At 40.8% G+C, this 24,423-nt stretch overlaps 2 protein-coding genes across 2 annotated transcripts; both read left to right on the plus strand.

Annotated features, from left to right (window-relative positions):
- The first annotated feature begins 10,732 nt into the window (after positions 1 to 10,732).
- LOC130465653 (uncharacterized) lies at positions 10,733 to 11,790 on the plus strand. The gene is made up of 2 exons (XM_056834499.1): positions 10,733 to 10,958; positions 11,168 to 11,790. Exons 1-2 carry the CDS (start codon positions 10,733 to 10,735, stop codon positions 11,788 to 11,790), a joined length of 849 nt encoding a protein of 282 aa, XP_056690477.1.
- A 4,758-nt stretch (positions 11,791 to 16,548) lies between these two features.
- LOC110799257 (uncharacterized) lies at positions 16,549 to 19,535 on the plus strand. The gene is made up of 3 exons (XM_056834500.1): positions 16,549 to 17,449; positions 17,515 to 18,533; positions 18,585 to 19,535. The coding sequence occupies exons 1-3, from the start codon at positions 16,549 to 16,551 to the stop codon at positions 19,533 to 19,535; spliced, it is 2,871 nt and encodes a 956-aa protein (XP_056690478.1).
- Positions 19,536 to 24,423: the final 4,888 nt, after the last annotated feature.

The following is a 24,423-nucleotide window of genomic DNA, read 5'->3' on the forward strand; positions in this document are numbered from 1 at the left end:
AGATCATATCAGATCAGATCAAAAAAAAAGTTCAGATCAGATTAGATCAGAAAAAATAAGTTCAGATTAGATCAAAAAAAATAAATTTAAATCAGATCAGATCATGAGAAATAAGGTGAACTAAACATATTTAAAATAAGTGAAAATAAGGTGATAGAAGATTATGCACTAAGGTCAATAAACTGATTCACATCCCTACCTTTTTCCACCAGACTTACAATGGTTGTTGTGTTTACCAACATGTAAAATTGCTCAAATATGATCCGACATAATCACTCTAATTGATGCATCTGGCGTAGTGGCGTATACCTAATTTATTCTTCACTTACCTTTAGCTGTTTATTTATATTCTTTTTCTGTTGGTAAACAATTTCAGGCTTTCCACAAAAACAAATTTATTTAACAATTTCAAGCTAAGACGTCTTTGTTAATAAGCTTGGTTAATTGCATAAAAAAAATACTCAGTATATATACTCCGTACATCGTAAAAAAATATAATAAGGTGACGTGTACTCGTGTGGACATATAATCGTTTTATTACTTGAATTAGGTTGTTTTCTTTTTTACTGAATTTTTTTTTTGGTGTAAATTCTTTTTTACTGAATGAGTCTAATGGAACTGAACTAAATTAAACTTTAATTTTGCAACAACTCTCTTTTTCCTGTCATTTATTTTCGCCTTCTTTTTGTATTTAATACCAAGTATCGAAATTATATTTCTACTCGCATAATTTCCCTCTAAAAGATATAGAAATTTCAAGATAATCCTTACCACGCAAAAATTAATGGATCGGCGCGAATATGTTTGTGCTAATTATTTAAAAAATAAATAAAAAATGTAGCCGTCATTTGAAGAAATATTGCGATAAGAATGATGCCATGATGGCAGTGATCTACCAAACCAAGAGACAAATATTCTTTCTAATCTAAATCATTAACATGTATATTAATGAATATTTACACTAAAATAGAAAATAGAAAAGCTAAACACTACGACTAAAGTGGAAATTGCCATAATTGTATATATTTTGTATAAAATGCGATTTCTTAAATTGTTATTATTGTATTTTAGGGTTAAAAATTTCTGGTGGGACAATGGATTTTTACTTATTTGGTGTTAGGTATTGCCTTTAAAGGCTTTAAAATCTTGCATTACGTTGCATAAATAATTATCATTCTTTTAGGGTCCCAATCCCATCGAAATATGCAATTATTAAGAAAGCAACTCGTCTTATTGTTTATGATCACCACCAAATAGTAGTCTTGTACGCTTGTGTTTTTGTTTGCAAACAATTACGTAGTATTATAAATCATTGACCTCTAAATTAATTATTATCAATGTATATCGCGAAAATAACATTATAATTAAGGTCTTGTTTGATATCGGCTTTTTTTTTCAGTTTTTGCACAGAAAACTGAAAACAAAAGTAGTGGGAAATAATAAAAAATAATTCTCAGACTTTTGTTGCTAATTTTCAAAATCAACACGATCATTAGAAGTACGACTAGATTGAAGTTCATACCAAAGAGGTGTTGGCGTAGTTGTTAAAACCGATGACCTATATACGATAGGTCACATTTTCGAATTCCTCTTCATTTACACACACACAAAAAAAAAAAAAAAAAAAATAAGTTCGTCATTCCCCCAAACCATATTCCCAAGTTCGCAAAACCAGAAACTGGAAATTGGCATTGATAATGAACAGTTTGACTTAAATCGTTGTCTAAACACATGAAAAAGTTTGATTTTGCGTTACGAAAAATGATAAAGGTCGCAACTTGCGAGCTTTAAGCCGTGTCACAATGATGACATTGACGTGATTATGTGTCGTTTTTTAAATTGAAAACTAAAATATTTAACTTACATGTTACAAAAAAACAGGTAGGAAAATCTTATATAGTATTTTAATTTACAAATTCAATAATGAATTTTTTATTTCAAAAAAATATTTTATGATTTGTATAGGAAATATTTGTTTCCTTCTTTGTATCGACTAGCTAGCTACCTTATTTACATATTTTCATAGTAAAAATATTTTGATGATGGGTGACATACGTGGCGTCAACATGAACCATATATTTAAAATCCGACACGTAAGATTGCTACAGCTAAATGTTGTGGCAACTTGCGACTTTTATCATCCCTTTGCGTTATTCACTTGTTAAGTTTAACTTTTAATTATTTTTTCTTTGAGGGGAACGACTCCGGCCACTAGTTATCATTATTAATTAAACAAAAATCAGATGCAATTACATCCTCTACGATACTTGGACAACCCCCAATAATATATCAAAAACAAATGTTAATATGAAAACGCTGTTAGATATTATCCAAAATAAAATAATATTGTAAACTTTGTTATATTAATTTCAATACTATATATTTTTAAAATATCAATATTCATAATGTTACTACCCTTACTTGTTTTTCATATGTTAGTCATTTTGAAATCTTAAATAATCTACTATAAAGACAATTGTCACATGAATTTCAAAGAAATCTAACCCATGTGTGTAGGAGAGAGAAATAATTAAGGGATTTACCTTGCGAAAATGATAAAGGTCGCAATATACGACCTTTAAACCGTGTCACAATGATGACATGGCATGCTTATGTGTCATGATTTAAATTGTAATCTAAAATATTTAACTTATATATCCTATTATACATGTTCAAAAAAAAGGTAGGAAAATCTTAATTAATATTCTAATTTGTTTCTTTCTTTATATCGATTACCTTATTTATATGTTTTCATAGTAAAAAATTTACATTGATAGTAAAAATATTATGATGACTCATATCCTACGTGGCGCCTATATGCACCAATTAAACTCCGACACGTGAGATTGCCAGCATTTCTTTATTGTGGCGCTCTTTATATGCTGCCAGCATTATATGCTGCCGAAAGTTGACTTTGTTTTTTACCACTTATTATATATAGGCGCCACGTAGTTGACTTTGTTAATATAATATTTTGCTTGCATTATTGTGGCGCTCTTTATATGCTGCCAGCATAATAAAGATTGCCAGCATTTCTTTATTGGCGGGCCTGCACTGCTTTGCTCGCTGGCTTGGCGCGGCCCATGGAGTTGTTGCCTTGCTTGCTGGCTTGGTGCGGCCCATGGAGCTGCTGCCTTTCTCGCTTGGCGCGGCCCATGGCGTTGCTGTCTTGCTTGCTTGGCGCGACCCATGGTGCTGCTGCCTTGTTTGCTTGTCGAGCGATGGGTCGGAAATAATTTCCGTTAATATTTCCGATTCCGGAAATAATTTCCTTTTCCGACAATATTTCCGATTACGATAATATTTCCGTTTCCTACAATATTTCTATTTCCGATAATATTTTCAAATACGAACCATGTTTCCGTTTCTGGAAACATCTACGACTTGGATAATATTTATATTTCCATTATGAACCATATTTCCGTTTCCGGCAATATCATCATTTCCGGAGTATTCTTTATTTTGCCTTTTGACGATTTCAGCTTCCACTGGAATTGAGATTGGTCGTTTCCGAATGTTCATAAATGGAGTACTTAATGAATAATATATTCACTTAAATACTTGATCCGTTCACGTACTATTTGTGTGACCCTATGGGTTCATTCAAGAGTAAGTTGTGGATTAATATTATTAATTCCACTTGAACTGAAGTGGCCTCTAGTTAGGCATTCAGTTCACTTGATCTCCTTGAATTATTAGCTTGTTAATTAATACTGAACCGCATTTATTAGACTTAGCATTAAATGCATACTTGGACTAAGGGCATTATATATTTCCTTCAGTTTTCCCCCAAGAATCACTCATGGCCCTCCTGTAGCCAGATTTGGCAAATGTTGATTTGTTGTATCTATCCTTTGGTTGTTCCTTTCCTTGGCCTTTTCATTTCTCATTTTCCCAACGAGAATTGTCATTAATTTGATGGTCAACCTTTCCACATTTGAAGCAGCCTTGATCAGTCTGGGAACCGATTTGTTTCTTTCCCTAGTTCTTTTCCTTCCGATTTCTAGGTTTGTTTTTCATGTACAACTGTTTCATCCTTCTGGCCAACATGGAAGATTATTCTTGATTAAGTTTCGAGTCTTCTTGATCATCATCCTTAAGAGCTAGTTCTCGGTTCTTGGAACTCTCCAGAACACTTGCTCCTAAGTATAATTCCTGCATCATGAGATATCTTGCCTATAGTTCGATATTGAATTTGGTGAAATCCTTTGTTTCGAGCAATGCCATAACCTTGGTTCTCCATCGATTATCTTGAAGCATGATCCTTAATTACTATCTTCCTAACCTGCACATCAGTAGGATCGGATAATCCTTCCAAGAGAAACTAATTTATTATTAGTGATGTTAGTAATTAAATCTAGTAAACATATCGTAAATAGTTTCTTTAGGCTGAATTTTAAAACGTTTGTATTTAGACAAAAGTAAATCTCTTTTGAAACGCTTAACCTCATTAGTTTCTTTGTTTGTTACTTGAAATGGATCCCAAGTATGCTTTCCGTTCTTGCACCCCATGACCCTATTATACTCATGAAGTCCAAGGCTATAATGCAGTTTTTTAACATCCATGACATTGACTTCATTCAAAATATTCTTTAGAAAATTCAGACACTGGTTTAGGAACTACCTCATTTTCCGGATTGGTTTTTGTTAACTCAAAATCGCCGACTGATAACTCTTCAAACTTGACAGTTCCATGCCTTGATAAATATCTCCATTATACTCTTCCAGTAAGAATAGAACTTGTTGTTGAACTTGGGGGCCTTTGAGTGGAATACCCTTCCTCGAGTTTTCGTGAGTGTCCGTATTTTCTAAGAACTTTTCTCAACATGGTTTCCTGTTAATTATAATTTGTGGGTTGCGTTCTGATACCAACTGATATTCTAGTAGGAACACTATAAGAGGGGGGGGGGGGGGAGATTGTAATTGAAATTTTAGATAAATTTTTTGCGGAATTTAAATGATTAAGGAACAGTAAATGAAATAAGCGAGAGAGATTTAATCTTAGGAAACGTCTTGAGCCCAATCAAGAAGAAAAAACATCCAACTCTTTAATATAGGGAAATACCTCAATTACAACCTATATTCTAATTCGGGTTCGTCTTGAACTCAATTTTCTCACAGTGATTCCCTTTAACCACTATATTGCTTTTTTTTCTCTCACAACTCTGACTTAACCCTAAGCCTTAATCGTTTCACTCAAACCTTTTAATCCTAAAAATACAACTAGGTATGATAAAACTCTAGTGATTAAGAAATCTTAGTGACAATAAGGAACTTAGGAACACTTTCTTAGAAAACAAAATATGCGTTTGTCAGTACGTTGTGTCTTTTTCAAAGTTAGGAGTATGCATTTTATAGAGGAGCTCCATTATGTTAGTTCCACCTATTTTCCAACTGCCACATAAAGAAGCCACTAAGACCCCTAATTGTTTAGTTCACCTTATTTCTCATAATATAATATGAACTTATTTTTTCTGATCTAATCTAATCTAACTGGTCTGATTTTTCAGAATTAAGATTTAAATAAAAATCTTCGATTATTAACATCAAATTATTTACAGGTAAAATAAATGTTATTCAACTTTATAATATTGTTATTAAAATTACACATTATTTATTTGACTTACCTTATGATTAAACAAATTCCTTATAGTAGATTATTGACCTAGACATGATCTTGATAGACCAATTATGATATGGTCATGATCTAGACTGGTTGGTTCTGATATGGACATACGGGTTATGGTCTAGAAATGATCTAAAAATATCGACTCTGATATGAACATGTCATGTACATATCAGTTATGATCAGGATAATGTGGTTCCTATATGGACATATGGGTTATAATTTGGACATGATATGTACTGATCGTTTCTGATTAGGACATGATCTGGACATATCAATTTTGATCTGGATATATGAGTTCTAATTTGGACATGATCTGGACAGATCGGTTTTGATATGAATATAAAGGTTCTGATTTGGACATGGTCTGTATATATCAGTTTTGATCCGAACTTATGGGTTCTAACCTAGACATGATATGGGAAAATCGGTTATGATCTGGGCATAATCTAAACAAATATGTTCTAATCTGGACATGATCTCAATGAATTGATTTGACTTGGATATATGGATTCTAATTTCATATCGGTTCTAATATGAACATGATCTAGAGACCTAGACAAATTGGTTCTGATATGGACATATGAATTTTGATCTGGATATAATCTCGATAGATCGGTTTTGATCTGAATATATGCGTTCTAATTTGGACATGATCGATCTGCACAAATCAGTTATACATATTTATTCTGATCTAGACATGATTTGGACAGTCGGTTCTCATCTGGACATGATCTGAAAATATCGATTCTTATCTGGACATATCAGTTCTGATTTGGACATGATATGGACAGATCGGTTCTAAGATGGACAAATCGGTTATGAGGACATGATCCATGCAGATCGATTTTGAGCTTGAACTGATATGGACATATAGGTTCTGATATGGACATGAACTGGAGAGATCGGTTCTAATCTAGACATGGTCTAGAAAGATCGGTTATGAGTTGGACATGATCTGGACATGTCGAATCTGATCTAGACAAGATTTAGACATGATCTGGACATATCGGTTTTGATTTCGACATGATTGGGACATAATTTGCACAACTTGGTTATACAGATAATAATAACGATTTTTTCGCCAAATACCCTTGAGGTTTTGTAAATATTCACCAAATACCCTTAATGACCATTTTTTCGTCAATTCTGTTAACTTTTCCGTTAACATTAACTCCGAAATCCCCCCCCCCCTCTCCCGTTTTTTTCGTTATTCTTTTCTTCTATCTCTTCCTCCTTCACGTAAGTGTTTCACCTTCCTCATCATTACCATTATCACATCACAATTGAAATCCCAACACCATCGCAAGTTCGCAACCACCATCCTGCTTATATATATATGAGTTACTACGTATATTTTAACTTAACAATTTAAAGGAATTCGTGCGTCGCACGGGTTAAAATCTAGTCTTATAATAAAATAAGGGTAAAGAATAATTTTACCTTGTATTAGTTGGATTCTTTAAAATGCACTATGTCATTAAAAAAAAAGGAAAATTTACTTTAAATAATCTAACCTTTTGACGATTTCCATTAATAATTCAACCTTTGGATTATTATCGAATAATTCAACATTTGCACCCCATTAATTTTTATTGCACCTAACAGGTCACCAACCCAATACATCAGGTAACTTATACACGTATCATGCAACTATTTGTCATAATTTGTTTTATTTTTTAAAATCTATAATTTCTTTTTATTTTATTTTATTTTACTTCTTTTTTCTTTTTCTTTTTTCCTTCCCTCCTTCCTCCTCTTTGTCCTTAATTACTCTAATCCCACTACTATTCCACCACCATTGTCATCTTTTCTCATCCTTCCTCCACCCTCCACCCTCCACCGTCCACCGTCCACATCCCCTCTCTCCTCCATCCTCCATCACCAGCCTTACTCACTCCCACCACCATTTTTGTCATCATCTGATCATCAAAATAAACCATACCAAATTTAATTTTTTGCACTATTCAGTGACTTACATTTTCTCTCTCTTCCTTTCTCACCGACATCTACTTAAGAAAATATTGTTGACAACAGAAACCCAGAAAAAAGCAAACTACAAAAGCGGCAACAACAACTATTAACCACTTTCGTCATTGCCGCAACAACCACCAACAAAGATGACCTTCAAGAACCACTGCCGCTGCCGACCAACCCCTTCAACCCACCCAAAATTAATTTGATTCAATACCAATGTAACACCCCCAATTTACTAACTATAAATAAATAAGAATATAAAAGACTTTATAATAAATTTGCGGAAGCTTACACCTAAATCGGAGGCATCACCGCCACACTTGACCACATTGTCAAGTGCTAAGGCTTACAAAACTTAAACTATTACAACTTGATTACTAGGTGGTCTATTTACAACTGAAAAGTATTAAACTGTCATAAAAGACTATACGATAACATTTGAGCTCCTTCATCTTGAATTGCGATCTTTCACGATCAATCTGCTCCAGTTAATATTGACTGCTCACCATAGAGGACAAATTCCAAAAGGGTCGTCGCAGGGCCACCATAAGAAAAAGACATGGCCGCAAACACACATAACAAATAAACACACACGTCAGCAAAAAGCTGAGTAATCACCTGTAATATACAAAAACATACTAATGTAGAACATATAATAAACTGTAATATACAAAAACATACTAATGTAGAACATATAATAAAGGCTCATGTAAACAATGTAGTATGAAACTACACTTCAAGTATGATCCCAAAGATAAAACTAACTCCATACTCTATGGAAATTATAATTATTCTCTTCCTATGAACCTCAAACATATTAATATGATCTTTTCCTCTACTAAACGTACTCAAACCAATAGGTGCCATATTTGCTCTTTGTTATATACCTAGCCTTGGACATGGGTAATTCGAATGCATAAACCAATAAGTATAAAAACTTGAAACTCTCAATAGCTGCTAAGAAAGACTCTCTGAGTCAAGGCCACTTTTGGACCAAATCCCACTTTGGAGATATAAAGAAAATAATAAAGATCGTATCTTGCTCCTCTACTAATGGTTATTATCTCCTTACCAACATGCCAAGGACCAAGGTCTATAACGTCGAGCCTCGAACCAAGAATATATAATTCTCCTCAACCTGCTTCTCATAATATGATCAATATGATTGATTCCCATTCCAGGTAAAAAAAATCTATACTTTTAAATATTGGCACAAGATCCTCAGAGTAACAATTTACAACCAACCTGGTTACGTACTATACCTACAACTTATACTAGCACTATGCAATGCATCATTATAAATAAATCTCATTAATCTGATCTGAGACATAATAGTATCCGCTCCCAACATAATTTGAAGGTAATAACTATACGCTACAGGAACTTAACGTTATGCATATTCTAAACAACTACCATAACTTGATAATCATAAATGAGCAAAAACACCGAATGAAAATAAGAAATTAAACTACATTAAACTACTTTATCTCTACTACCTATACAAAAAGTAATTAATCATGTATAAAATCATATAGGAGGAATAAGAATCCAGATCATACACCAAGACCGTACTATGACGCCGGCCAAAGAACTCCAAAATCACAATAATACACAATTTATTATAATCAAACAACTCCAAAAGATTAGTGTGTGCGTGATTACAACTAATAATATACACAAACAATTAGAAGGGACTAAGCGTGATTACCTTCTCGGAAAACAAAAGTAAAAATAATAATGATAGCAGCCAAGGAACGAATGGATCGACATCATTCTTCGTCTCAAAAACCCATACGGTTGCTGCTATATAATTTGGTTGGGTGATAATGATTATCAAGCATATATATGAAGATCATGGGGTATATATCCATGGTTTACGCAAATGGAGAAATAGGTGATGATGATAATTTGCATAACCAAGTAAACATTTTGTATATGAGCAGCGCAAGAGAGTATAAAGAAAAACAACGGCAAAGCTTTCAAAAATAATTAGGGTTAACGGGTTATATATAGGTGCTCGTAATAAGAGTCCTACTAATTTTAAAATAGCGTTTTTAAACTTTCCAAAAATATTAAAAGAGACTAAATAAAATGGAAAATGATTTAATAATACTTATAACTTCTTTTTGTTCCCATAAAATATATTTTACGAAATCATAAAATATTGGGTATTACAACCAAATTGTAAAAAAATATTAATTTGATCGAAATTAAACAAAAAATACTCAAATTCATAGCCAATGAGAACATAATTGTTCAAAATTTGCCCCAAATCATTTGAACAGGAACCTTTATTTATTTATTTTCCCCAATTTGATTTTCTCGCTGCTTATGTGAATCTGTACATCGGATATTTGTGGCTTATGCGAATCTGGACTTCGAGAATTTGAAGCGACGACAACACTACGCAAGCCGCAAGTGGTGGCTGGAATGGATTGACGAAGGTGGTGAAAATTCATGTGGGGAAGACAAATGAAATAAACCCAGACAAGAGAGGGGAGGAGTTTAATTTAATTTTTAAAATAAAAAACTATTTTATTGTATATGTAAAAACTTTTTAGTTTTTTTTAAAAAATAAGAATAGGAGGGCGACCTTGTTAACAGATAAACGATAATTTGGGTTCAATAAAAAACTATTTTATTGTATATGTAAAAGTTAGGGAGTGCAAACGTAAGATTATTAGATAATAATCAAAAGATTGAACTATTAATTGAAAAATTGTCGAAATGATGAATTATTTAAAGGAATTTTCTTAAAAAAATATAATTTTGACGTGATAATTTTGAATGTTTATGTTAGGAAAACATTTGTGCGTAAGCTCTAAATTTTATGAATTAATGATTGGGATTGAAAATTTTGTGCGGACCCCTTATAAAAAGATTATAATGTTTGTAAAGTTAAAAGTTGGCACTTCTAGAACCACAAATCTACAATGGTACAAGTAGAGCTGGACAACAAATTACCTACACAATCAATAATATCCACCACTTTGCACTAACGTACAATTTAACATCAAATCTTCACCAAAAAATTATTTTAAAAAATAGCATCAAATTAGTCTAATTCTTAAATTAATTCTTAATGGTTTGGTTAGTCCGTTTCAGAATGCCTTTGTGCCCACACGCCTAATGGGAGATAATTGTTTGCTTGCCCATGAAGTCCTCACTTATGTTAAACGGAGGAAGAAAGGCTTGCGAAGATTTGCGGTATTGAAAATAGATATGAATAAAGCCTATGATCGTGTGAATTGGCAATTTATTGGCTGGATTCTAGATCATATGGAATTTCCTGCGGTTTGGAGACACTGGATCATGCAGTGTGTCTCAACGGTTTCATATTCAATTCTTGTCAATGGTGAGTAACAGAGGTGTTCAAGCCGAAGTGTGGGCTACGACAGGGAGACCCTTTATCTCCATACCTTTTCATTCTAGTCATGGAAGTTCTATCACGGATGATTCTACAACTTGAAGAGCAGAAGAGAGTGCAGGGCATTAGAATCACTAAACATTCTCCCTCTATTTCTCATTTATTTTTTGCTGATGATTCCTTGTTTTGTTTTCAAGCTAACACTTCAGCATGCAGGAACATTAGAAACACAATTGATTTGTTTTGCAAAGTCTCAGGAGAAGCAATTAACTTTGACAAATCCAACGTGATTTTTAGTCCGAATACGCCAAGCAATATTAAAAACGTGTTGAAGCAGATACTTGGAACTCCATGCACAGATTCACTGGGGAGATATTTAGGATGCAATATTGAGGTTGATGGAAGATCATCCCACGCTTTTGATCCCTTGGTTGAGAAGGTCCAAAAAAAGATCTCTTCCTGGAAGCACCTATCCCTCTCGCCTGCAGGTAGACTCCTGCTAATAAATGGCATTTTAGCTTCTTTGTGCTCAAATGTTCTTGCAGTATTTCTGGTCCCAAAGTTGATCTCCAAAAAAATAAACTCCCTGTTAATGTGGTACTGGTGGAGGACAAGTTCGATGCACATGGGTATTTGTTGGGTTAAACGAGCGAAATTGGAAGTGCCCAAGGGTATGGGGGGGATTGGGCTTCGTAACATTGTGATGTTTAATCAAGCCCTATTGGTGAAGCAGGCAATCCGTAATATCAAAACCCAGACTCGCTCATCGCAAAAGTCTATAGAAAGGCTTATGGTGCGTCACCATTGGAAGCTGGCTTGACAGGGAAAACTAGTGCCAAAGCTACTTGGGCTTATAAGGGTATGAGCAGATGAGTCTCTGCGACAAAGACATGGTTTAGTAAGATTATTTATAGTGGTGATACAATTATGGCGAAGGAAAGATGGCTAGCCTCAGGCATACCTCAACTGAAACAAGGCATACCGTATGACAGACTTAATACCACTTTTAACAGTCTGTTTAAACAAGGAACTAGAGGGTGGGATGCTGTAAGGATTTGGAACACATTTAAAAAAGAAACGGCTCATGAGATACTAAGTATCCATATCCCAAATGAAGAAAAACAAGATCAGTTTTTCTGGGTTGGAAATGGCCATGAAAAGATGTCATCAAAATCAATCTATGCATGCTTGTTGAGGGAAAATAATGAAGATCATTGTGATTATTCCAGCTCGAAATTTTATAAGTTACTGTGGCATAGTTGTCTGCTACCCAAATGGAAGATTTTTGTGTGGAAGTTGATTAACAAGGCTCTTCCATTGCGCCCTAGAATGATTAGAAGAGGCATAATGGTGGATGATAAGTGCCCTTTTTGTTGTAAAGATGTAGAAACAAAAGACCATTTGTTTCGAGATTGTGAGATAGTACAAAGAGTTTGGTGCGCCAGCAGCTTGGGAATCAAGATAAATGGAGCTGCCCATATTAGATGTGGGGATTGGGTGAAGAATTTCTTGGCATACTTGTGGAAAGGTAATAAGGATGGAAGGCATGACGACATAGAGTTTGCGGCGGTCTTATGAGCAATTTGGGTGACCCGAAATAATTTAGTCTTTAGAGGTGGTGAAGTAGACCCAACAGGTGTTATGTGGATAATTGAAAACCAAAAAAGTATGGCATGGGCAGCCATAGACGGAATCAAGAAAGGCATACGCAATGGAGGAGATGTTGCGCAGGAGGGCTCCAGTTCAAAGACAGATGGTGTTTTGATTAAAGGGAGTATCAACGATTGCAACATTCATATGCAAGTGGATGGAGCATGGAAAAAGGTGCGTAGAAAATTCGACCCTGAGGCAGCTATTGGTTGGGTGATAGAACGAAATGGATCTGTTATAGCAGAAGACGCTTCCCCTATTAGATGTAATAGCGCTCTGAAGGCGGAAGCTCTTGCTTTGCTTGATGGGATTCAGCAAGCTAAAAACCGAGGGTGGTGGGATCTGCATATTATGACAGATAGTGCAATACTGGTAGCGGCCTTACGTAGTTTTCCAAACAGTCCTTTTGAGATTGCGGCTGAATGTGCTGATATTATTAGAATATCTCTAGGAATGAGAAATGTCTATATTAAGAAGTGTAGTAGGAATAGGGTTAGAAGGGCTCATTATCTTGCAACTATGGCAAGGAAAAATGGGTCTTAGGCTTCTTTTGTTTACTTAGTTTTAACTGTTTGTTTCAACTGCCAAAAAAAAAAAAAAAAAAATTAGTCTAATTAGATTCCCTAACACAATAAAAGTAATGGCCCGAAATTATTTACTTTTAAAAGTTTTTGTAATGGTAATTGGTAAGTCGTGACTCGTGATTCCTAGACCAAAATAACCTTTAGCATGTACGGAGAGTCGGAGACATACCCCGCCTGCATACATTGAGTAAGCGGTTAACACCGAGTGTCTGTATATAATAAAATTGGTGCTCGGGCCCCCCCTGTGGAGCCCACTTTTCTACATAAATTATCAAAATACCCTTCCAGGGAAATTACTGAAAATACCCTCAAACACAAACCTCTTGATGGGCTCAGACCAGAAGTTAGGGGCCCATATCTCAGCCTCTTACAGGCCCAAGATTCCATACCCCTACACTTGCCTATATTTACTAATAATGCCATCCTGCATTACTATAAATATGTCTCACCTAATCATTACTGAGGTATGCAATTATTCCCAAACTGACTCTCTCACTACTTTCTCTCTCTACAAGGACTGACTTGAGCGTCGGAGAGGGTTTTCTCGGAAACCCCCCAGGCCAGTTTACGTTTGTCGTTTTTGTAGGACAAACCACGACCGATCGGAGGAAAGCGACAGCCTGGTTGACGAGGCTTCCCCTATTTTCATACTTAAGCATTTTCTTTGCAGAAACAGTTGGCGCCGTCTGTGGGGAAGTCAACTACAAGCCATGGTTAACACTCGACGAAACAGGAAACAATCATCCTCTCATCGATCAGAGTCCCATCCTAACTATGTGCTGAGGCCTACTCCAGGGAACGAAGATGATCATGATGGCGACCAGGACCATGAGAACCAGCAACCCCATGTTGAAGGTCACCTGGGGAACTTGGCCACCCAAAAGGATCTTGAACATTTGGCTGCTCAGGTCAATGAGGCTATCCACAACCTCCAAGGGAGGGGAGAAGGACCTTCAAGGAAACATCCAAACCACCCTACTAGCTCAAGGGTGAGCACAGCATCTCACACCATCCACAGGACACAGCCTCGAAGTGTGATGGACAGGCTAGGAGACAGGGGTGGGGCACAGCCTCGCCCAAATCAATCAAGGGCCAGTCAAGATGCACGCCGGATAATTGAAGAGCGACGGTTGCATAGAGGAGACCTCGATGCTCGAGACCTCTTACACAAGAGGTGCCTCGAACAAGCCAGAGAAGCCATCAGGAATGATAGGGTCACCCGAGGTCTACCCCCCTCTAGTGTCAGGACTACGGTCTCTGCGCAAGATCACCCCACTCCTTCAAAGCAAGTCGAGCCAATCGAGGTCAGCTCCCGAAGGACATCTCCCAGGAGGCAATCACCTTCTCCCACAAGGAGGCGGCACTCACCCCCTAGCCGGACTAGAGGCCATTCCCCCAGGCCAAGGACCTCACTCCCTGACCAACATCCAAGGGACCATTCATCCTCTCATTGCCCTAGACCTCGTTCACCTTCGAGAATAGAGAGGAGCCCTCCGCGCCGTGAGCGAACATATTCGCCACCCCCAGAGAGCAGAGGTAGGCGTACCCCCTCAAGAGGAAGGTGGGACTCCCCCCAACCAAGAATTGATAAGCACATACCTACCTCATCATTGCAAGAAGCCATCGCCCCATTCTCCCAAGAGATAATGAACACCCCCCGCCGGGATAAAGTGAAGGTTCCTACCATTGAAACTTTCGATGGAACTACGGACCCAGAGGAGCACATGGCTGCCTACGCAACCCAAATGAGCGTTCAGACCGGGTGTGGAGCCACTTGGTGCAGATACTTCCCTACTACCTTGAAGGGTCTGGCCCTTATCTGGTTCAACAAGCACGTAGCAAAAGGAAGTATCAAGAGCTACAATGAACTTGAAAGAGTTTTCATCAGCCAATTTGCGGCGGGTCGGAGGCACCAAAAGACAAGTGTCAACTTAATGGCAGTCAGGCAAGGAGATACGGAGACCCTTCGCAATTATGTAAAGAGATTCAATGAAGAAGTCCTGAAGATACACAACCTTAAGGACGAAACCAAGTTCACAGCCCTCTTGGCAGATCTCCAACCGGATGACTTCAAGTTTTAGCTGATCAAGTCTGGGGTGTCGAGCTTCGAAGAAGCCATGGAAAAAGCCCAGAAGCACATCCAGGCCACAGATGTGTGTAAAATCAGTTGGGGAGGTGAGCGCAGTATAAGGCAAAAACAAAAGCCAAGTTGGGGAGAGGCCTCGAAATCTGAGAAAAAGAAAAGTGGCAGCCCCGATCGAACTCAACCCTCCCTCAAAAGGCCAGTGATAGCCGAAGACCATGGTGAGGATCCGAGGTACAACCGCAACAGGCGAGAGATTTACCTTGATCTAAAGGGAAAAGACATCCTTCCCAAGCCCCCTGCAATCCGAACGCCCGAGGCAAAGCGAGACAAGTCGCAGTGGTGTGAGTTCCACCATGAATGCGGGCACACCACGAAGAATTGTAGGGAGCTGAAAAGGGCGCTAGACCACCTGGCTGATCAGGGCAAGCTGAATGATTACTTAAGGAAGAATCCTACCCCGAAAGGAAAAGCCAAGGAAAAGGAATCCGCTAGTGAAGATACGGGGGATTACATTGGAGTGATAGCTGGAGGCCTAGCCGCAGGCGGGTCTGTTAGCAAGGCAAAAGACACCTTATGGGCACTTGAACACCAAGTCCTGAAAGTATCATCGGCTTCTTAGACAGCACCGCTGATGACCTTTGGCGGGAGCACTGGCCGCCCAATCCAAGAGTCCCATGACGATCCCCTAGTAATCGAAATGAAAGTTGCCAACTCAACAGTCGGGCGAGTGCTGGTAGACAGTGGGTCGTCTGCCGACATTATCACTCTGAAATGCCTAGAAGGGCTCAAATACTCCAAGGATGATCTGAAAACCATCTCCCAGCCGCTCATTGGGTTTGGAGGACAAGCCGTGCATCCCCAAGGTACCATCAAGCTACCTGTCAGGTTGGGTCCTAAGAACAAAGGAAGACGACTACTGGTGGACTTTCTTGTCGTGGACATCTCCCTACCATATAATATCATCTTGGGCCGACCTCTACTAAACAAAGTAAAAGCCGCAATTTCTGTGTACCAACTTCTCATGCAATTCGAGTTGGAGGATGACACTGTGGGAAAGATCTTTGGAGATCAGCAAGTGGGTAGAAGATGCTATGTCAACAGCCTCAAAAGGGTGTCAGACACCCCCCAACCCCCAGCCAAGAAAGTCAAGTAGGAAGAGACCCCACTAGTCCTATTCATCGACTGTCCTTCGGGATATGATCGCCCTAAGCCAGAAGAGGCAGATAAGGAAGAGGTACTGCAAGAGGGTACAAATCGGATGGTCCGAGTAGGCGCAGGTATTGAGAAAGCACTACGCAATGAAATCTTGTCGGTCCTGCGAGAATTTAAAGATGTCTTTGCTTATACAGTGGAAGAGATGTCGGGGATAGACCCATCCATCATGACCCATCACCTTCACATCAAACCAGAATATAAACCCGTCAAGCAGAAACTAAGGCATCAAGGGGTGGAACGCAATGCCGCAGCCGCAGCTGAGGTAAAGAAGCTCCTAGAAGCCGGATTCATCAAAGAATGCCAATACTCAGAGTGGCTGGAAAATGTGGTGCTAGTCAAGAAGCCGACATGCGCTTGGAGGATGTGCGTCGACTTCACCGACCTTAACAAAGCCTGCCCGAAAGATGACCATCCCCTACCCAAGATTGACAGGTTGGTCGATTCAACAGCCGGCCACGCCTTATTCAGTTTCATGGACGCTAATGTGGGATACCACCAGATCCCTATGGCTGAAGAGGATCAGCCCCACACGACTTTCATCACTAGCCAGGGCGTCTACTGCTACAAAGTCATGCCCTTCGGTTTGAAAAACGCCGGAGCCACATATCAAAGATTCATCAACAGAATCTTCGAGGGGCAGTTAGGTAGAAACGTCCAAGCCTATGTCGATGATATGATCGTGAAATCAAAAGCCAAGGCTGATCATGTCACAGATTTGAGAGAAACCCTTTCAACACTTAGAAAATATGGCATGAAGATCAACCCACAAAAATGTGTTTTTGGAGTCAAAGGGGGGAAATGCCTAGGCTTCTTGGTGGATGAGAGGGGCATCGAAGCCAACCCTGATAAAATCCAAGCCATACTAGACATGAAATCCCCTCAAACCATCAAACAAGTCCAAAGGCTAACTGGATGCATAGCAGCCAGGGGCGTTTCCTCTCAAGGTCGGCAGACAAGAGCTTATCATTCTTCAAAACTCTCAAGGGGAGTTCATTTCATTGGGATGCAGAAGCCGAGATAGCCTTCCAACAGCTCAAGGATCATCTGTCCAGCCTACCAAAACTTGTATCCCCCCTACCAGGAGAGCCCTTATACTTGTACTTGGCCATGTCCGAATATTCATTAAGTGCTGTCTTGGTGGCTGAGCAAGAAAAGACCCAACACCCAGTATACTTTGTCAGCCATGCCTACAGAGGAGCCGAGTCCAGGTATTCTGACATAGAGAAACTTGTGTTCGCCCTCGTAATGGCCAGGAGAAAGCTCAAACCCTACTTCCAAGCACACCCCATCAAGGTTCTCACAAGTCAGCCAATTCGGAAGATCATTGAGGGGAGGAATCACTCAAGTAGAATGACTGACTGGGATGATCAACTCGCAGACTTCGGATTAGAATATGAGCCGAGAAGAGCAATCAAAGCTCAAGCCCTGGCAGACTTCATTGCTGAATGCACCAACCGCCCTGAGCAAAGCCTCGATTCCACACCTTGGATCCTGAACGTGGACGGGTCCTCCTCCAAGTCCGGTAGTGGAGCTGGTATCCTCATTGTATCTCCTTCGGGGGAAAGGTTCGAATATGCTGTGAAGTTCGATTTCAACGCCTCAAACAATGAGGCTGAATATGAAGCCCTCATCCTTGGCCTAGAGTTATGGCAAGTGGCTGGAGCAAGCGCCATACATGTTTTCTCAGACTCACAACTCATTGTAGGACAGATGACGGGGGAGTACGTAGCCAAAGAGGATAGCATGCGGATGTATCTAAACAAAGCCAAGAACATGAGCACCGCACTGGCCGAGTTCCAAATTCAACATGTCCCAAGGGGAGAGAATACACAGGCGGATGCTTTGGCAAGGATGGCTAGTTCGGCTGAAGGGCTTACCCCAAGAACCATCATGTGGGAGGTGTTAAGAAAGCCAAGCATCAACAAGCCCGCGGTCAACTACCTCGACCGATCCAACACTTGGATGGATCAGATAATAGCCTACAAGAGAAGCCAAGAGTTGCCTGAAGATGAAAAAGAAGCAGCCCAAGTAAAGAAATGAGCTGAATGGTTTGTATGGTATGAAGATAACTTGTATAAGAAATCCTACACACACCCACTCCTCAAGTGCATTACCCCCGAGGATGGTGATTATGTGCTAAGGGAGATACATCAAGGGGCGTGTGGAAGTCATCAAGGGTCTCGAACCACCGCTGGTAAGGCACTCAGAGCCGGATTCTATTGGCCCACTCTCCAAGCAGATGCGGAGAAGCTAGTACGTCATTGTGAAAAGTGCCAAAAATACGCTCAAGTCCAACATCTACCCTCCAACAAACTAACAGCCATCATTGCCACACTACCCTTCGATCAGTGGGGCATGGACCTCCTAGGCCCTTTTCTCGCCGCAACGGGGCAGAGAAAGTTTTTGTTGGTCGCCATAGACTACTTCACCAAATGGATTGAAGCCGAGCCCCTTGCCTCAATCACAGACAAGCAAATTCAGAAGTTCATTTGGAGAAACATAATCACTCGCTTTGGCGTTCCTAGAGCCTTGATATCCGACAATGAAAGGCAGTTCAATAGCAAGCCCACCGTGGCATACTGTAAGCAATTTGCTATACGCACCTACTTAAGTGCTGTATCACGGCCACAGACAAATGGTCAAGCAGAAGCTGCAAACAAAATCATACTCCATGGACTCAGAACCATGCTAGAAGGGTCCAAAGGGACATGGGTAGATGACCTTCCCGGAGTACTCTGGTCTGCCCGAACCACAAACAAGGACGCCACAGGGCGGTCCCCCTTCGAGCTTGTGTATGGAAGTGAAGCTGTTCTCCCTGTAGAGGTGGGCATTCCAAGTCCAAGGGTAACGTTCTATGACTATGAGGAGAATGAGAAAAAGAAGAGCCATGACCTAGACTTGCTTCCTGAAATAAGAGGTGATGCCTTGCTCAGAGCCATTGCCCAAAAAAGGAAGATGACAAGGCACTTCAACAGAAGGGTTAAGCATAAGCCCATCAACCAAGGAGACTGGGTACTAAGGAACATCTAATCAACGGGAAAACAATCTGACATGGGAAAGCTAGCTCCTAACTGGGAAGGACCCTACAAGGTAACTGAACAAGTAAGGCCAGGAACCTTCCGCCTCGAAACCCCTGAAGGCAAGGCTCTCCCTCGACCATGGAACGCCGATAATCTCAGAAGGTTCTATGTCTAAATCTCATAGATGTTCCCGTTTCCCTAAGAAGTACTTAGTTTCATAGCTCTTAGCCATAGTTTTTAGTGATGAACATGGGGGCATAGTGTATGTAAGCCCGCCAGGGACTAAATAAACATCCCATCATTGTAAACAAAGCTTTATATCTTCAAGGCAATAGTAAAGAGCTCGGCTAGTAATATTGCTTATCGAAATCTTGTTTCTAGAATGTTATAAGCAGAAGCCAAATATCGACCAGGCAAGTGCAACCCGCGTCAAAAGGGAAAGACAAGCTAAGCTCAGGCACATAAGCCCATACTTAGCAAAACAATCTAAGTCATTTTCAAGAATGGCGCTTCACAGTTCGCCCAAGCATGGGGCTCATTAGTCCCTTTGGAGAACAACAGCCCATTCCTATACTTAGTGAAATAATCTAAGTCGTTTTCAAGAATGGTGCCTCACAGCTCGCCCAAACATGGGGCTCATTAGTCCCTTTGGAGAACGACAACCCATTCATATACTTAGTGAAATAATCTAAGTCATTTTCAAGAATGGCGCTTCAACATTCGCCCAAGCATGGGGCTCGTTAGTCCCTTTGGAGAACGATAGCCCATTCATATACTTAGTGAAATAATCTAAGTCATTTTCAGGAATGGCGCTTCAACGTTCGCCCAAGCATGGGGCTCATTAGTCCCTTTGGAGAACAACATCCCATTCCTATACTTAGCGAAATAATCTAAGTCATTTTCAAGAATGGCGCTTCAACGTTCGCCCAAGCATGGGGCTCATTAGTCCCTTTGGAGAACAACAGCCCATTCCTATACTTAGCGAAATAATCTAAGTCCTCTTCAAAAATGGCGCTTCACATTTCATCCGAGCATGGGGCTCATTAGTCCCATTAGAGAACAACGGCCCATTCCTATACTTAGTGAAATAATCTAAGTCATTTTCAAGAATGGCGCTTCACAGTTCGTCCAAGCATGAGGCTCATTAGTCCCTTTGGAGAACAACAGCCCATTCCTATACTTAGTGAAAAAGCTAAGTCATTTTCAAGAATAGCACTTCAACGATTGCCCAAACATAGGGCTCATTAGCGAGTTAATCTAAGTTCAAAGACAGAGAAAGTTAAACAGATGGAAAGACTAAGTGAAAACAACATCAAAAGCCAGACCACGGCCAGACATGTTCAAAAGTACAACAAAACCCAAATCAAAGGCATGACAAGTCAAGATACATCAAAAGCCGCACCTACGGCGAAATCCAAGTAAACAAATAACATAGTAGGAAAGCAAAAGCCTAGAGATGAAAAGGCGCGCACGCAGGCGGCATGACAGAAACTACTCAGAAGCAGAAGAACAACCAAGAGAAACACCGGGCTCCCTCACGTGGTGCAGAGCCTCTCGATCACTCCGAACCTTCTTCGGATCACCCCGACAGGTACGGGTCGGAGGCCCTTGGGAAGAAACCACTCTAGAAGAAGGCTCCGCAGCCGGACCTCCAGCCTCCGCTGTCATACTCTCAGTCACGGCCCCAGCAACGTCCTCCCTAGCCAATCGCTCCTGCTCCTCCCTAAGCATGTCAGACATAAGAGCCTCCTCCTCGGCAAGCTTCATGGCACGATAATCTTCCTCAAAAACGGCAAAGTCAGCAGAAGGAAGCCTGCGCGCAAACAGCTCACGCATCTTGTCCAGAGTGGACTCCTCCCCAAGTGTAAAACATTGCTGACCCACACTAGCCGAGTAAGCCGCCATGGCCTCTGACTCCTTCCACGCCTCAATGTAAGCTGGGCCATCCTTGGGCTCCTTGCTCTCCGCCTGGGCTACAAGTAACTCTTCCTCAAGCTTATCCACCTGCTTTTTCGTCTTTGCATATGAAGTTTTACATGACATGTATCTCGCCTTCACCCTGTCATGAGAATTCTTCCACTTAGCCGACTTCTCCTCCGCCGCCTCAAGCTCGGACTCCATCCTCTGATTCTCAGCCTCAAGATCGGACATCCTGATAGAAAGATCCTCCTTTTGCTTCCTAAGACCATCAAGCTCAACCTCCATGCTCCTAAGGTGATGCTTGCGTTTAGCCATAGCAGCCGCACGAACGGAGAGCTACATCATCAAAACAAAAGAGTTAACATCCAAAGCAAAGTTGAAAATTTCAAGAGAGATATTCAAGTACAATTACCTCAGCCCAAGCCATGTGGAATCCATCTAACTCCTCGTCCTGCGGAATCCCCTCAAAATACTCATCATCAGCCGGGGTAAAAAGCACGTCCAAGCTCCTAGTGAGGCGCTTGAAGTGATCTTTCTCACTAATCACCATGAAGGGAGGATCGTCAGGACCCCATGGTTGACCTTCTCCTGCCTTCCTCCTCTTCGAAGTCGGGGACGAGTCACGTCCCTCACCAGCGAAAGCCGACTCAGCACCATCAGCCTGGAGGGGAACATTGTTATCCTCCACCATATGGTCATCACCCTCATGATCCGACTCCTCAACATGAACAACCGAAGGAGCCTTCCCAGCAGAAGCTTGTACGCGCCTTGGTGCCTTCTTATGATCCTACATAAAAACAAACAAGAAGCCAAGGATGAGTTAGAAAATCAAGGTTGAGAAAGATCAAAGGGGCAGGAACCTCATAACCAGCACGAGAAAGCTTACCACAGGTGGCGGAGGAGCCTTCAAAGCACCCGACGCCATCTTGGCCTGAATCTGTGCCCTCAACAACTGTACTTTGGTGATATGACTCGCCATGGGATCCTCACACCTAGTTAACTCTACAAAAATCAAAGAGAAAGCAAAAAATCATATAGCATACACCACAAGCCAAAGCAAACTAAATGACATGCATCTAAGTAAAAGCCAAAATACAACGAGATGTTCAAAGACCCCTCGGCATCATACCCTTCGAATAACGGTAGTTCAGACCAACAACACACATAAACTCTTCATGCCTCAATTCATCTCGACCAGGAACCCAATACATAGGAAGAACACTCACGGTGCCACAAGGCTCAATGACCATCCGACTCCGAAAGTATAAAGCCGCCAAAGCCTCAATATCATCCATCTGATCCACCTGACGATTCATGTGCAGATTAGGCTCAGCTAAAGTGGGTACCAAGGCGAAATCCCAAGTGTCAAGCTCCTGATTATACACATATACAAACTCCCCCCGGAAAGTATGCTGGTTAGACACCAACCCACTGATGACCTTGTACCCCTTGCGAACAGAAAAGCTCCAACAGCCATAGTCATTCGGATGCGCCAACACAGGCCCCAGACGAAAGAGGTTCCGCCATAATCTCAAAGTGGGACTGACTCCCATCATGTCACAAATCGTAAGGAAGCAAAGGACGGAACCCCAAGAATTAGGAGATATATTACAAATAGCCAAGCCATAGCATTTTAACAACTCTGGGATAAAAGGGTGCAGAGGAAAGCGTAAACCCATCTCTAAACTAGCAACATATACAGCTGTACAACCCGGAGCAGGCGTAGTAACAGTAGCCGCCGCACCTGGCTCCACCAGCATATATGGAGACTTGACCCCATACTTAGATGCAAGACCAGACAAGCGACAGCTTAAACCATTACGAAAGAATGCACGAAGAATGATAGTATGAGGCCCTACTACTTTTACACCCCCTTCCCCACCAGGCGGGGGAGGGTCATCGCCAGCACCCGCAAGCTCATCAGACGCCATTATTGTCACTACATTATTTAATAAACAAGAATCAAAGCAACTCCTTTGAACTCGAGACACGGCCACCGTTACCTCTCTAGGGCCCGGGATCCGATCCTCGTCACAACAAATTGAGCCCGACGAGAAATCGGAGGTCACAACTCTATCAGGGACGGCCGAGGGGTGTGAACAATCTAAGTTTATTACTATGGCAGGTTCCCCCAACAAATCCCCCTCATTCCACGTACTAGACTGAGGGGAAGAAGTGGGGGATGTGTTCGACTTCAATTGGGGCTTGGAATTATTATCCATCTACAAACCAAACCCCAATAGCCTACACTTATTTAAAACAATAAAGAGGAGGTGAAATCTACGCGTACCTTGACCGAGCGGTAAAAGTCGGAAGAATAAGAGCCAAGGATCAAGTCTACCTCCGCCCACTCAAAAACCGGAAACCCCTACGAGCACAAAACTCACGGCAACTACACCCACCAACAAGAAAAACAGTCGCCCACACACAGACGTTGATGGAATAAATGGCAGCCACGCCTCAGCCCCACGCGCGCACGAGAAGAACCGCCCACCTAGATCGCCTCACACACCCGCCCGCGGACCAAACCCCCGCTCGCACGGATTGCCGCGCCCGGCACCTTCACCCCCTACCCGCCGAAGTATGAATACCTCCCTCACAAAGGATTTGAGAGCTTCTCTCTCTACTTTCTCTCTCTTAGAATGGGTGGTATGAGGTGTGAGAAAAATAGAGAGGAAGGGGTGCTATATATAGAGGAAACTCCAACAAGGAAGAAACCCTAACCCTAGCTACAATTGGGCCTCATACTAAATAAGCCCAACCCACAAATATTCCCCCAAACACACAAACAAAAAAAACAAAAAACGACAGCCATAAATACATGGGGCTCGAAACTACAAAAAAAAAAGGAGGAGGAGAGCAGCCACGCCGAGAAGGAAGAGCCAAGCCAAGTTCAGCCTTGCCTACGAAAAAAAAAAAAAAAAAAGGGGGAACAGCCACGCCGAGGAACAGGCACGCCTAGGCTGCCTTCCCTGCGC

This window comes from Spinacia oleracea, chromosome 1, assembly GCF_020520425.1.
Source record: "Spinacia oleracea cultivar Varoflay chromosome 1, BTI_SOV_V1, whole genome shotgun sequence".
Lineage (NCBI taxonomy): Eukaryota > Viridiplantae > Streptophyta > Magnoliopsida > Caryophyllales > Amaranthaceae > Spinacia > Spinacia oleracea.

Bases quoted from the DNA above. Each gene is read 5' to 3' on its own strand.
- LOC130465653 (XM_056834499.1), top strand. From the start codon at position 10,733: ATGGGAGATAATTGTTTGCTTGCCCATGAAGTCCTCACTTATGTTAAA. The intron at 10,959-11,167 runs GTGAGTAACAGA...TTTGTTTTCAAG, and splicing joins ATATTCAATTCTTGTCAATG to CTAACACTTCAGCATGCAGG.
- LOC110799257 (XM_056834500.1), top strand. From the start codon at position 16,549: ATGGTCCGAGTAGGCGCAGGTATTGAGAAAGCACTACGCAATGAAATC. The intron at 17,450-17,514 runs GTCGGCAGACAA...ATTGGGATGCAG, and splicing joins CAGGGGCGTTTCCTCTCAAG to AAGCCGAGATAGCCTTCCAA. The intron at 18,534-18,584 runs GTAAAGAAATGA...AACTTGTATAAG, and splicing joins ATGAAAAAGAAGCAGCCCAA to AAATCCTACACACACCCACT.